This window comes from Danio rerio, chromosome 7, assembly GCF_049306965.1.
Source record: "Danio rerio strain Tuebingen ecotype United States chromosome 7, GRCz12tu, whole genome shotgun sequence".
NCBI classification, from domain to species: domain Eukaryota; kingdom Metazoa; phylum Chordata; class Actinopteri; order Cypriniformes; family Danionidae; genus Danio; species Danio rerio.
In genome coordinates this window covers 6,640,001-6,655,000 of record NC_133182.1, presented here as the reverse complement: position 1 = coordinate 6,655,000, position 15,000 = coordinate 6,640,001, and the positions used below count along the sequence as shown (strand labels likewise).

Genomic DNA, 15,000 nt, shown 5'->3' with positions numbered 1-15,000 from the left:
TAAATCCTGAGTCTGTGAACTGAATAATGACAACTGAATCATGAGTCACATAAACTGAATCGCAAATTACGTAAACTAAACCATATGTAAACGGAATCTTTAGTATGTGAACTGAATCATGAGTCTGTAAACTGCATCATGTAAACTGAATTGTGAATCATGTGAACTGAATTGTGAGCATGTGAACTGAATCGCAAGTATACGAACTAAATCATGAGTATGTGAACTGAATCATGAGTCTGTGAACTAAATCATGTAAACTGAGTTGTGAGTCAGTGAGTGTTGTGCTTCAGACCTGTGTGCTGTGTCCGAGTTCAGGAGATCTTTCGCTGTCCGAGCTGTTGGTTCGTTCATTCAGAGGTTTGGAGAGTTGCCGATCTTTCACAGGAGTGTTGCGTTTACGAGGAGTGTGTGCTCCATCCAGCCTATAAAACACACATACAAACACATCATGTGAATTAAAATGTTGAGTATCTGAACTGAACCATGAGTCTGTGAACTGCATCATGTGAATTGAATCGTGAGTGCGTAAACTGAATCATGAGACTGAACTGTGTCATGTGAACTGAATTGTGAGTCATATGAACTGAATCACGAGAATCTGAACTGCATCATGTAACTTGAATCATGAGTATGTGGACTGAATCATGAGACTGTGAACTACATCATGTGAATTGAATCGTGAGTCATGTGAGCTGAATCATGACACTGTGAACTGCATCATGTGAAATGACTCGTGAGTCATGTGAGCTGAATCATGAGACTGAACTGCATCATGTGAACTGAATCATGAATTATGTGAACTGAATTGTGAGTCATGTGATCCGCATCATGTGAATTGAATCGTGAGTCATGTGAGCTGAATCATGAGACTGAACTGCATCATGTGAACTGAATCGTGAGTTACGTGAACTGAATTGTGAGTCATGTGACCCGCATCATTTGAATTGAATCGTGAGTATCTGAACTAAATCATAAGACTGTGAACTGCATCATGTGAATTGAATCGCGAGTGTGTAAACTGAATCATGAGACTGAACTGCATCATGTAACTTGAATCATGAGTATGTGAACTGAATCATGAGACTGTGAACTACATTATGTGAATTGAATCGTGAGTCATGTGAGCTGAATCATAAGACTGTGAACTGCATCATGTGAATTGAATCGTGAGTCATGTGAGCTGAATCATGAGACTGAACAGCATCATGTGAACTGAATCATGAGTTACGTGAACTGAATTGTGAGTCATGCGACCCGCATCATGTGAATTGATTCGTGTTCATCCGAACTGCATCATGTGAAATAAATTGTGAATCATGCGAACTGAATTACGAGAATGTGAACTGCATCATTGAATTGTGAGTCATGTGAACTGAATCATGAGACTGTAAACTGCATCAAGTCAATGGAATCGTGAGTCATGTGAACTGAACCATGAGACTGTGAACTGCATCATGTGAATTGAATCGTGAGTATCTGAACTGAATCATGAAAGTGTGAACTGCATCATGTGAAATGACTTGTGAGTCTGTGAACTGAATCATGAGACTGTGCACTGCATCATTTGAACTCAATCGTGAGTCATGTGAACTGAATCATGATATTGTGAACTGCATCATGTAAAATGACTCATGAGTCAGTGAACTGAATCATGAGACTGAAAACTGCATCATGTGAACTGAATCATGAGTTATGTGAACTGAATCATGAGTCATGTGAACTGCATCAGTATTTTATTGATTATTATATCAGGTATGAACAGGCGGCTGTGTAGCTGCTCTGACCTGGGCGACGGCATGGACTGGATCTCGTTCTTGCTGGTTTTCAATGGTGTTCGTGGCTTTTCAGCCACTGAAACTGTAATACTGGGACCAACTTCAGTGAACAGATCCTGATCATTCAGTTCCTGCATAAACACACACACACACACACACACACACACACACGCACACACACACACACGCACACACACGCACACGCACACACACACACACGCACACACACACACACACACACACACACACACACACAGACACATTCAACACAAACTAGCATTAATAACCAACATAATGACCAGAGGAACTTCCCCCAATAAAAACACTCAGCTATGGAGAATACCACACATCGAGTGACTGAACAGTGCGTGAATGTGGAGAAACTCAATCACTTGCAAAATTGCTTTGAATCAGCTGCTGGTTTTTACATTTGATAGTGTAATACGAACATTGGAAGAAGAAAAATGGCTATTTTCTACGCCAATATTGCTAGAAACTATACTCTCATTAAGGCGTAATAGTCAAGAAACTCTGCAGCTGTACCATGACCACTAGAAGACACAAGCTATAAATAAGATAATTATCAAACCCCTTTTTTAAACAAAATGCTAATGGTCTAATCCGATTCAATTCACTATGCTAAGCTAAAACTGCTCCCGCTAGATCAATAATTTGGCTCAAGAGTGGACTGCAGCTGGAGTCAGTGCTTCAAGAACCACTACGCACAGACGTCTGCAAGACATGGGTTTCAGCTGTCACATTACTTGTGTCAAGCTACTCTTAAATAACAGACGTCTCGCCTGGGCTAAGCACTGGACTGCTGCTGAGGGCACCAAACTTATGTTCTCTGTTGAAAGTACACTTCGCATTTCCTTTGGAAACCAGGGTCCCAGAGTCAGGAGGTCAACGCAGCTTGGTTCGAGTCAACTGTTAAACTCTAGGAGACTCTTTAAGCATTTAAATGTCACTTTAGGTTGTACAGAAGAGTCTTGAAAAATATCTAGTCAAATATTATGTGCTTTCATCATGCCAAAGATTAAAGAAATCAGTTATTAGAGATGAGTTATTAAAACTATTACATATATGAAATGAAAATCCTCACTCTGTTAAACAACACTTGGGAAATGTTTGAAAAATGATTTAAACTCAACAGGAAGGCTGATGATATTGTCTTCAGCTGTGTGTGTGTGTGTGTGTGGGATTGATGAATTGCGCTCTCACCAGTGTGTCGGTTTCAGACAGCGGCTCGTCCAGGTTTCTGCTGCGCGAGTGTTTGAGTTTGTCTGACGGCGGCTGCTCTCCCTGCTGGACACACAGAGGAACTACAGTCACACACACAACTCGGAGAAAAGCAGCTGAACACACATACACTGAGCTGAGCGCGATGTTCATCCAGATGTGGAGTTGGTGTGTTTGCTAATCTGCACATTCATTGCCAAACACAGAGAATGTTCCCCAGTAAAGGAAAGAAAAATAAAGGAAAGGAAGGTAAACTAGAGTAAAAAAGCAGAGTAAAATAGAGTAAAATTAAGTAGAGTAAAATAAAATCAAATAAAATAAAGTAGAGTAAAATAAAGTAAAGTAGAGTAAAGTAGAGTAAAGTAAAGTTAGGTAGAGTAAAATAGAGTAGAGTAAAGTAGAGTAAAATAAAGTAGAGTAGAGTAGAGTAAAATAGAGTAAAATAAAGTTAAGTAGAGTAAAATAGAGTAGAGTAGAGTAAAATAAAGTAGAGTAGAGTAAAATAGAGTAAAATAAAGTTAAGTAGAGTAAAATAGAGTAGAGTAAAGTAGAGTAAAATAAAGTAGAGTAGAGTAAAGTAGAGTAAAATAAAATAGAGTAGAGTAAAGTAGAGTAAAATAAAATAGAGTAGAGTAAAGTAGAGTAAAATAAAGTAGAGTAGAGTAGAGTAAAATAGAGTAAAATAAAGTTAAGTAGAGTAAAATAGAGTAGAGTAAAGTAGAGTAAAATAAAGTAGAGTAGAGTAAAATAGAGTAAAATAAAGTTAAGTAGAGTAAAATAGAGTAGAGTAAAGTAGAGTAAAATAAAGTAAAGTAGAGTAAAATAAAGTAGAGTAAAATAGAGTAAAATAAAGTAGAGTAAAATAAAGTAAAGTAGAGTAAAATAGAGTAAAATAAAGTAGAGTAAAATAAAGTAAAGTAGAGTAAAATAGAGTAAAATAAAGTAGAGTAAAATAAAGTAAAGTAGAGTAAAATAAAGTAAAGTAGAGTAAAATAGAGTAAAATAAAGTAGAGTAAAATAAAGTAAAGTAGAGTAAAATAGAGTAAAATAAAGTAGAGTAAAATAAAGTAAAGTAGAGTAAAATAGAGTAAAATAAAGTAGAGTAAAATAAAGTAGAGTAGATTAAAGTAAAGTAGAGTAAAATAGAGTAAAATAAAGTAGAGTAGAGTAAAGTAGAGTAAAATAAAGTAAAGTAGAGTAAAGAAGAGTAAAATAAAGTTAGGTAGAGTAAAATAAAGTAAAGTAGAGTAAAATAGAGTAAAATAAAGTAGAGTAAAATAAAGTAGAGTAAAATAGAGTGAAATAAAGTAGAGTAAAATAAAGTAAAGTAGAGTAAAATAAAGTAGAGTAAAATAAAGTAGAGTAAAATAAAGTAAAGTAGAGTAAAATAGAGTAAAATAGAGTAAAACAAAGTAGAGTAAAATAAAGTAAAGTAGAGTAAAATAGAGTAAAATAAAGTAGAGTAAAATAAAGTAGAGTAAAATAAAGTAAAGTAGAGTAAAATAGAGTAAAATAAAGTAGAGTAAAATAAAGTAGAGTAAAATAGAGTAAAATAAAGTAGAGTAAAATAAAGTAGAGTAAAATAAAATAGAGTAAAATAGAGTAAAATAAAGTAGAGTAAAATAAAATAGAGTAAAATAGAGTAAAATAAAGTAGAGTAAAATAAAGTAGAGTAGAGTAAAGTAGAGTAAAATAAAGTAGAGTAGAGTAGAGTAGAGTAAAATAAAGTAGAGTAAAATAAAGTAGAGTAAAGTAGAGTAGAGTAAAATAAAGTAGAGTAGAGTAGAGTAGAGTAAAATAAAGTAGAGTAAAATAAAGTAGAGTAAAGTAGAGTAGAGTAAAATAAAGTAAAGTAGAGTAAATTAAAGTAGAGTAGTACGGAGACCCGGAAGGGACGTGATGGTAAGGAAAAAAATTGGTGGGAGAAAAAAAAAACTGAACGTTCCCTCGCAAAACCGTAAAGAAGAGTAGAGTAAAATAGAGTAAAGTAGAGTAAAATAGAGTAAAGTAGAGTAAAGTAGAGTAGAGTAAAATAGAGTAAAGTAGAGTAAAATAGAGTAAAGTAGAGTAAAGAAGAGTAGAGTAAAATAGAGTAAAGTAGAGTAAAATAGAGTAAAGTAGAGTAAAGAAGAGTAGAGTAAAATAGAGTAAAGTAGAGTAAAGTAAAGTAAAACAGAGTAAAGTAAAGAAGAGTATAGTAAAATAGAGTAAAGTAGAGCAAGATAAAGTAAAATAGAGTAAAGTAAAGTAAAACAGAGTAAAGTAAAGAAGAGTAGAGTAAAATAGAGTAAAGTAGAGCAAGATAAAGTAAAATAGAGTAAAGTAAAACAGAGTAAAGTAAAGAAGAGTAGAGTAAAATAGAGTAAAGTAGAGTAAAGTAAAACAGAGTAAAGTAAAGAAGAGTAGAGTAAAATAGAGTAAAGTAAAGTAAGATAAAGTAAAATAGAGTAAAGTAGAGTAAGATAAAGTAAAATAGAGTAAAGTAGAGTAAAGAAGAGTAGAGTAAAATAGAGTAAAGAAGAGTAAAGTAGAGTAAAGTAGAGTAAAATAGAGTAAAGAAGAGTAGAGTAAAATAGAGTAAAGTAGAGTAAAGTAGAGTAGAGTAGAGTAAAGTAAAGTACGGTAAAATAGAGTAAAGTAAAGTAAAGTAAAGTAAAGTAGAGTAAAATAGAGTAAAGAAGAGTAAAGTAGAGTAAAGTAGAGTAAAATAGAGTAAAGAAGAGTAGAGTAAAATAGAGTAAAGTAGAGTAAAGTAAAATAGAGTAAAGTAAAGTAAGGTAAAATAGAGTAAAGTGGAGTAAAGTAAAAGTAGAGTAAAGCGGACTCACAGGGCTGAAGGGGTCTCTGCTCACGCTGCCTTTACTGTTCAAGCTGCCGATCTCTGTCTGAGAGCTGGACTGAGACATACCCTCGAAGAACGGCCTGTCAAACACACACGCGCGCGCGCGCACACACACACACACACACACACACACACACACACACACACACACACACACACACACACACACACACACACACACACACACACACACACACACACACACACACACACACACACACACACACACACACACACAGACAGACAGACAGACAGACAGACAGACAGACAGACAGACAGACAGACAGACAGACAGACAGAGAGCTGTTAAACATCAGTAAATCAGAAGTGTCTGGTGTTCAACACACAGCACTGCTCAACTCACACAGAAGCGTCAGTGATCGTCTTTAAATGACACACACGAGATTAAAAAAGCATGAACGCTGCAGAATACATCTAGACGCTTCAGTTTACAGCCAGACGGGAAGGACAACAGAGCGCATCAGAAAGCAGAGAGAAGCTCCAGAAGACATCACATGTCAGATCTTTATTCTCTTTCTGGATTCCACAACACATTCCACATCCCCAAACTTATTTTAAAATGTTGAAGTAAAACAGTAAATATTAATTCCTTTCATGGCAGCACGGTGGCTCAGTGGTTAGCACAGCAAGACAGTCACTGGTTCGAGTCCCGGCTGGGTCAGTTGTCATTTCTGTGTGGAGTTTGCATGTCCTTCCCGTGTTGGTGTGGGTTTCCTCCGGGTGCTCCGGTTTCCCCCACAGTCCAAACACATGCGCTATAGGGGAATTGATGAACTAAATTGGCCATAGTGTACGAGGATGTGTGTGAATAAGTGTGCATGGGTGTTTCCCAGTACTAGGTTGCAGCTGGCAGGGCATCCACTGGGTAAAATATATGCTTGAACAGGTGGTTCATTCTGCTGTGGCTACCCCTGATGAATAAGGGGACTAAGCCGAAAGGAAAATAAATGAATGAATACTGACTGATTAGCTTTAGCCGCTAGCTTTCCTGTAATGCTCTTCATTTATTTAATTAAATACACTTCTATACTATTGTAATTTACTTATATATGTATATATGATTGTGTTTGTATATTTACATTCATGAATAATAATAATAAAATAGACTCGATCATAAGAGCGGTTAGTAAACTGATATAACGCTGGAGGTTAAACAAGGGCAGACGGCCACAAGTGTCCAGCAGAGGGAGCCAGCACTCAGCAGAGAGTGTGTGTGAGGAGGTAAAGGCAACAGGGCTCGTCTGAATCCACTGATCGTGTCACGTCCTGTTTGTTGACATCCTTTCAACTGATCTGACTTCTGAAGGCAATTTGTTTATATCCTTCTCTCTCTCTATGAAATCCCACAATCCTTTGCTTTCGGTTCAGAGACGGCTGAGTGAAAAATCTCCTGTCAAATGTATTTCTACCGCACTTTAAACTGATTTGAAGCAAGTAGCTGCACAATATTAAAGTGTTTCGGGGTGTATTAAAGGTCTGATGAAATCAAAATACAGTTGGTTAGATGTTAGCATCAGCATTGTTCGTTTTTTAGGATCTCTATAAGCTAGTGCGCACCAAAACAGTGACAAAATTCAAGATGTAAACCTGACACAAACATGTAAAGCTTGTAGTTTGTCACTTCCGCCTAACTGGATCGGCAGTTTTATTCTCGTCACCTCATACTACAGTTTCTCATCAAATCTTCTGACCAATCAGATGCTCTCTAGTGTTTTACATGCCCCGCCCCCTTCAGTATGCTTCTCATTCGGTGCGCTTGATCTCAACCACTCTCACTGGCAGAGCTGTGAGAAAGCAAAACACTATTGGCTGTTGTATAAAAAGAGGAGGAGCTACAATATGTCCCGCCCTCTTTTTGTGTTTCGGTTGAGATTATGTCAAACATTAAATAAAAATACACATTTCAAAGCACTTCACTTCCCCTTTAAAGATACCTTTTGGAAATAGGCTCATTTTACTGCTCTTCTAGAGTTAAACAGTTGACTTTTACCATTTCGAACGCGTTCAGCTGATATCTGCATCTGGCGGGAGCACATTTAGCTTAGCTTAGCATAGATCATTGAATCAGATTAGACCGTTAGCATCTAATTTCACCATTATATACTGTAATCATCTTGTTTAAGTATTTCCCCATATTTCTAAGTGAAATTGAAACATCTTACTGACGCTTGACATTTATAAAGTGGCTTTGAAGCACAAAACAATTCATGTTTACATTTTTAACATAATACATTTTCCTCAAGATTTCAGTTTCGAACCAAAATACTAATTAAATCCCTTTTTTTTTTCCTTTCATACCACTAGATTTGATATGATATAATATTAGCTCTTTATTACTTTATTAATTGCTAAGACTTTACTCGCATTAAATATAATTTTAAAACCCACTCAGCTGATCTCTGGGTCTGGCGGGAGCACTTTTAGCTTAGCTTAACATAGATCATTGAATCAGATTAGACCATTAGCATCTAATTTCACCATTATATACTGTAATCATCTTGTTTAAGTATTTCCCCATATTTCTAAGTGAAATTAAAACATCTTACTGACGTTTGACATTTATAAAGTGGCTTTGAAGCACAAAACAATTCATGTTTACATTTTTAACATAATACATTTTCCTCAAGATTTCACAGTTTCGCCCCAAAATACTCATTAGATAGCCTTTTCCCCCCTCAAACCACTAGATTTGTTATGATATAATATTAGCTCTTTATTACTTTATTAATTACTAAGACATTACTCGCACTAATTATAACTTTTAAACCCACTCAGCTGATCTCTTGAGGAGCACTTTTAGCTTAGCTTAGCATAGATCATTGAATCGGATTAGACCGTTAGCATCTAATTTCACCATTCTATTCTGCTATCATAAGTATTTTCCAATCTTTGTAAGTGAATTTGAAACATTAGGCATCTTACTTGCATTTGACATTTATAAAGTGGCTTTCAAGCATAAAACAATTCATGTTTAACAGCTTTACATTTTTAACAGAATACATTTTCCTTATGATTTTACAGTTTCGCCCCAAAATACTCATTAGATATCCCTTTTCCCCCTCAAACCACTAGATTTGTAATTATATAATATTAGCTCTTTATTACTTTATTAATTACTAAGACTTTACTCGCATTTAACATGCTTTCTGTTTATACAATGTTATAAACATAAAAAATTCAAATAAATGAATAAAATATAAATTTTATTTAGTCTCATTTTACTGCTCTTCTAGAGTTAAACAGTTGAGTTATACCATTTTTTAACCCATTCAGCCGATCTCTGGGTCTGGCAGGAGCACATTTAGCTTAGCTTAGCATAGATCATTGAATCAGATTAGACCGTTAGCATCCAATTTCACCATTATATACTGTAATCATCTTGTTTAAGTATTTCCCCATATTTCTAAGTGAAATTAAAACATCTTACTGACGTTTGACATTTATAAAGTGGCTTTGAAGCACAAAACAATTCATGTTTACATTTTTAACATATACATTTTCCTCCATTATTTCAGTTTCACCCCAAAATACTCATTAAATCCCTTTTTTTTCCTTTCATACCAATAGATTTGATATGATATAATATTAGCTCCTTATTACTTTATTAATTGCTAAGACTTTACTCGCATTAAATATAATTTTAAAACCCACTCAGCTGATCTCTGGGTCTGGCGGGAGCACTTTCAGCTTAGCTTAGCATAGATCATTGAATCAGATTAGACCATTAGCATCTAATTTCACTGTTCTATCCTGCAATTATAAGTGTTTTCCCATTTTTGTAAGTGAATTTAAAACATCTTACTTGTGTTTGACATTTATAAAAGTGGCTTTTAAGCATAAAACAGTTCATTTTTTAACAGCTTTACATTTTTAACAGAATACATTTTCCTCCATGATTTCAGTTTCGCCCCAAAATACTCATTAGATATCATTTTTGTCCCCTCAAAACACTAGATTTGATATTATATAATATTAGCTCTTTATTACTTTATTAATTACTAAGACTTTACAGACATTTACCAGGCTTTCTGTTAATACAATTTTATATACATAAAAAAATTTGTGTTTATATGTATTTTTATATTCTGGGTGAGGCATAAAACTAAAAAATGTTCATCCAATTAAATAGAGTCGGACCGACATCTCCCTTAATTCCGATAGGCAGGTCAGACTGTCTGTCAACAAATGTAGATTCCGACTTCTGCGCATCTGTGCACGCAGATCCACCATTAGCGCGTGCCCGTCTGCATCACAAACACATGCGCGCGAGTGAGCTGCGGGACGCTCGCAGATGCCGAGTCGGAGCCGGAGGCGCCGAAGGACAGCCGAGTTCGGGCCGATTACTTCAAAGCCAGGCGCGGGTATAATTCGACCTTAAGGTGGCTGCGCGGTCACGAGACGGACCGGGAGAAATCAAATGCTGCATTGAAAGTTTTGAAAATCCTGAATCAGTATTGCAGTTACTTTAGCACGCTGGAGGAAGAACGAGACCATGGCTGAAGTATTACTGTTAGACAGGTAGTGTTCTGTTTTGAAACTATTTTAGTCAGGCTAAGCTGATGTCAGATTGTGTTCTGTTACGAATGACTTATGCACAGACGTGTTGTTCAGCCACTGAAATCTCTCGGTGAAAGATTGATGTGATTATTTTCAGTCTCATAAGGTTCTTTGACAGGATCTATAATGTAGATTTATATTCACATTGGGTCATTTTTGAACAATGACAGCCTTCCTATACTGTTTACCGCTAACGTTACTCTGAATATTCGCTCTGAAATAGCATGCAAGTGTGGCAAAGTAATCCATGTAATTCCTGCACAGCGCTAGCACTAACTAACTGCCGAATGACATGAACTAGTGGGTTGTCTGTCTGCTGTTGTGACGCGGTCCGCGCGCTCGCGATATCAGGGGGTGTGGCTTTGAATCACAGTCCCTCCCCGCCGTCCAAAGATAATATGCTAAGCGGTTAGCATTTTGGCAGATCACCTACTGCACCTTTAACCTCGTGTAGGATTTTGACCGCATTTTGTGATCGGAATAACACACGCGACTTTCTGACGCTAACATCTAAGTTTCCAGGAAATGCTGAGGTTTTTTTTCTCTCATTCGCCGTGCGGTATCAAATATTGCATGAAAAATACACGCTTAGAGCAGATCCTCGAATCAAATATCTCGATGGTCGCGAGGGACATGAATGAATTCCCTGAATGAAAGAGCCAAACTGCAGTTAAAGTCAACCATTTAATAATTTGGCAAATAATTCGACTACAGATGTCCATGTAAACACAGTCACTTTGTCCCCTGTGTGTGTGTGTGTGTGTGTGTGTGTGTGTGTGTGTGTGTGTGTGTGTGTGTGTGTATTTTGACTCTGAAACTCGCGCGTGCCCAAATAGACACTCCCACACCATCCCTCTTTTCTTCCTCCGACACTCCCCCCTAAACAGAGCTGGACACGCCCACTTTTCTGACTTTTTCCAAAGTAGAGGTGTGAAAACACCCTGCTGAAACGAGGGGGTTTCATGACCCTTTAAATAAAATAAATTGTGTTCAAGGCGGAAAAAAAGTGTTGTTTTTAACCAGGACATTAAATAAGAATTTAATTTAGAGGAGCAATCAGAACACCATGATATTATATCCATCATTATCACACGGTCAGAATCTTATACCGGTGTGTGCGCGCGCTCCGCTTTGGTGTGTGTTTTCTAATGTGTGTTTCACCTGAGTTTGGGTTTTGGAGTGCTCAGGATGCTGTCGGTCTCCTCCATCTCCGGCCCGCTGTCGCTGGGATTGTACATATCCAGACTCTGGTAAAGCTCGTCCAGATCCTCCTCTACCTCCTGGATCTGCTCACGGGACACGTGCTCCAGCCCGAAGCCCACCTACACACACACACACACACGCACACAGGTTTGTTGTTAGTGAGGACATTACATAGACATCCACTGATTTTCTATCAGGTTAATATCAGTGTCTATGGTTAAACTCCAGCACTCAGTCCTCACAGAAACATCATCAGATCATAATAAATACATCCTCTGCATAATTTATGCGCATTTTAATTAGTGAAGATCAGTGAAATGTCCCCACTAGGGGGAGATGTTATCATATTTAACTACATAAGTGAGGACAAGACGGAAACATATGCTGGAATAGTTGTCGGTCCACTCCGCTGTGGCAACCTCTGATAAATAAGGCACTAAGCCGAAGGAAAAGGACGAATGTATAATCTTTGCCCAGCACTAGTATTATTAAATACACAATAATCACTGAAACACTTTGATTTATTCACATGACTGCGTTCTCCTCATCTGCTGTGTGTGTGTGTGTGTGTGTGTGTGTGTGTGTGTGAGAATGACAGGAAATGATGCGTGTGGAGGGTTATGATAAGCGTGATCACAGTCATATTCCTGCAGCTTTACCTCATCTGACACCTTAAATCTCTTCAGCAGAGCCACAAACTTCTGCTTGATGTTGGGTTGCTGGAGGAAAAACACACACACACACACACACACACACTCTCAGGTCAGAACACACACACTCGCTCAATATCAAATCTACACCTGGTTTTACTGTGAGTTATTGATCTGTAATCATAAGTGGAGTGATGAGGTGTGTGTGTGGCAGAGTGTGTTATGCATGTGTGTGTTTGAGAGTGTATTAGTGTAATGTATGTATGTGTGTGTGTCAGAGTTGTGCATATGTGTGTCTGTCAGTATGATAGAGCATTTTGCATTTGTGTGTGTGTGTGTGTGATATAGTGTTATGTGTGTGTGATAGAGTGCTATCTATGCATGTGTGTGTGTGTTTTTGTCTATGACAGTGTTATGCATGTGTGTTTGTGCATGTGGGTGTGTGTGTTATACATCTCTGTGCATCGGTATGAAATGAGAGGTGTGTGTAAATGTTTGGGGGGTTGGTGGTGGTGGTGGTGCGGGGGGGGTGATTGGGGGGATCCTAATAGCAATTCTGGGGGCCGTCTTAACTTCGCCCCTAGAAGCACACCTGTGTGCATGTGTGGTATGCGTGTGTGTGTGGGTTATGAATGTGTGTTTGTGTGTGTGATAGAATGTTATGCATGTGTATGTGTGCTATGCAAGTTTGTGTATGTATATAATAGTGTGTATGTGTGTGTGTGTGTGCTTGTGTATTATGCAAGTAGGTAAGTCATGCAGTTGTCTATATGACACATGCATGTGTGTCCTATAGCGGCCACTTTATTAGGTACATCTGTCCAAACTGCTCGTTGCTGCAAATTTCTAATCAGCCAATCAGATGGCAACAACTTGATGCATTTAGGCATGTAGACATGGTCAAGACGATCTGCTGCAGTTCAAACCGAGCATCAGAATAGGGAAGGAAGAGGATTTAAGTGATTTTGAACGTGGCATGGTTGTTCGTGCCAGACGGGCTCGTCTGAGAATTTCAGAAACTGCTGATCTACTGGGATTTTCACGCACAACCTTCTCTAGGGTTTACAGAGAATGGGAAAGAGAAAATATCCAGTGAGCGGCAGTTCTGTGGTTGCGAACGCCTTGTTGATGCCAGACGAACATGACAATGAGTTCACTGTACTTAAATGGCCTCCACAATCACCAGATCTCAATCCAATAGAGCACCTTTGGCATGTGGTGGAACGGGAGATTCGCATCATGGATGTGCAGCCGACAGATCTGCAGCAACTGTATGATGCTATCATGTCAATATGGAGCAAAATCTCTGAGAATTATTTTCAGTACCTTGTTGAATCTATGCCACGAAGGATTAAGGCGGCTCTGAAGGCAAAAGAGGGTCCAACCCAGTAGTTGTAAGGTGTACCTAATAAAGTGGCCGGTGAGTGTACATATATGTGTGTCTCTCACTCGAGTGATGGAGGCATTGGAGGTAAGTTTGCGTCTGGGCTTCTTCTTCCTCACTTCATCCTCTTCATCGTCCAGATACTGAAACGCGCGCACACACACACGCACGCACACACACACACACACACACACATTAAACACTTACTGCATGTGTGTGTTCAACGCTTCAGTCCTTCAACTGAGCACTGAACAGATAATTGCTACTTTAAAGAAATGTACACACACTATATATACATATAACACACACACACATAGTCGAAAAAGTAAAAAGGATTAGCCCATTTTTTAAGGATTAAACATTTTTTGAACAATAAAGACATTTTTTTAAAGGTCAACAGGCTCCGGTTCCCCCCACAGTTCAACCACATGTGCTATAGGGGAATTGGATCAACTAAATTGGTCGAAGTGTACGAGTTTGTGTGTAAATGAGTGTGTATGGGTGTTTCCCAGTACTGGGTTGCAACTGGAAGGGCATCCACTGTGTAAAACATTTGCTAAAATAGTTGGCGGTTCATTCCGCTGTGGTGACCCCTGATAAATAAGGGACTAAGCTGAAGGAAAATGAATGTATGAACACATGATTTAATTGACCACACACACATACACACACACACACACATACGTACATGGTGTACAGGGTCATCGCTGCCCTCCTGCTCTGAAGAGTAACTCTCCTCCTCCTCCTCAGAGTAGTTGTCAATGTCTGGAGAACGATCTGAGAAACAGATGAACATATACGTCACACACATGCCCATATTCAATCATTCAGTAAGTCAGGGATAAAGTACATCCAGCTGGTTGTTATCTCAGAATAAAGCCTGACAGGTTTATCAGCGGCCTGATGTAAAGCGTAGGACTGTTGTATGAGACAGAAGGGTTTATTCTGTGAAAACAACCGTCCTGGATGTACTTTATCCTGCTTATTACACAACTACTGGCAACAAAACATGAATATTAGACACAACGCATTGCTCTGAGCTGTAATAGCTCATTAATAGTTGAAATAAAAAACACAAAGCTGACAGAAACTAAAACAGCTGATGCAGTATACACTAACCTGCACATTATTCAGACACAAGATGAAGACAAGCAGACCAAAACACAAAGCTGACAGAAACTAAAACAGCTGATGCACTATACACTAACCTGCACATTATTCAGACACAAGATGTCGCCATACAGACCAAAACACAAAGCTGACAGAAACTAAAACAGCTGATGGAGTATACACTAACCTGAGAATTATTCAGACACAAGATGGCGC

General features: G+C 37.9%; 1 protein-coding gene across 16 annotated transcripts in view; it reads right to left on the bottom strand.

The window, feature by feature from the left end:
- Positions 1 to 15,000, bottom strand: part of pacs1 (phosphofurin acidic cluster sorting protein 1) — a 112,940-nt gene that overhangs the window by 31,225 nt on the left and 66,715 nt on the right. For 10 of the 16 annotated variants that reach the window (XR_012383055.1, XR_012383058.1, XR_012383060.1 and 7 more), the window contains exons 6-13: positions 14,363 to 14,451; positions 13,740 to 13,817; positions 12,300 to 12,359; positions 11,599 to 11,759; positions 5,846 to 5,939; positions 3,000 to 3,083; positions 1,788 to 1,909; positions 296 to 425 (exon numbers count right to left, since the gene is read on the bottom strand). Coding sequence is in view for 4 of the 16 variants with exons in the window: in XM_073908006.1 (XP_073764107.1) it covers positions 296 to 425; positions 1,788 to 1,909; positions 3,000 to 3,083; positions 5,846 to 5,939; positions 11,599 to 11,759; positions 12,300 to 12,359; positions 13,740 to 13,817; positions 14,363 to 14,451 (818 nt within the window). In the remaining 12 variants the exon portion in view is untranslated. The remainder of the gene's footprint in view (positions 1 to 295; positions 426 to 1,787; positions 1,910 to 2,999; positions 3,084 to 5,845; positions 5,940 to 11,598; positions 11,760 to 12,299; positions 12,360 to 13,739; positions 13,818 to 14,362; positions 14,452 to 15,000) is intronic. The other 6 variants (XR_012383063.1, XR_012383065.1, XR_012383064.1 and 3 more) reach the window with 1 other exon arrangement.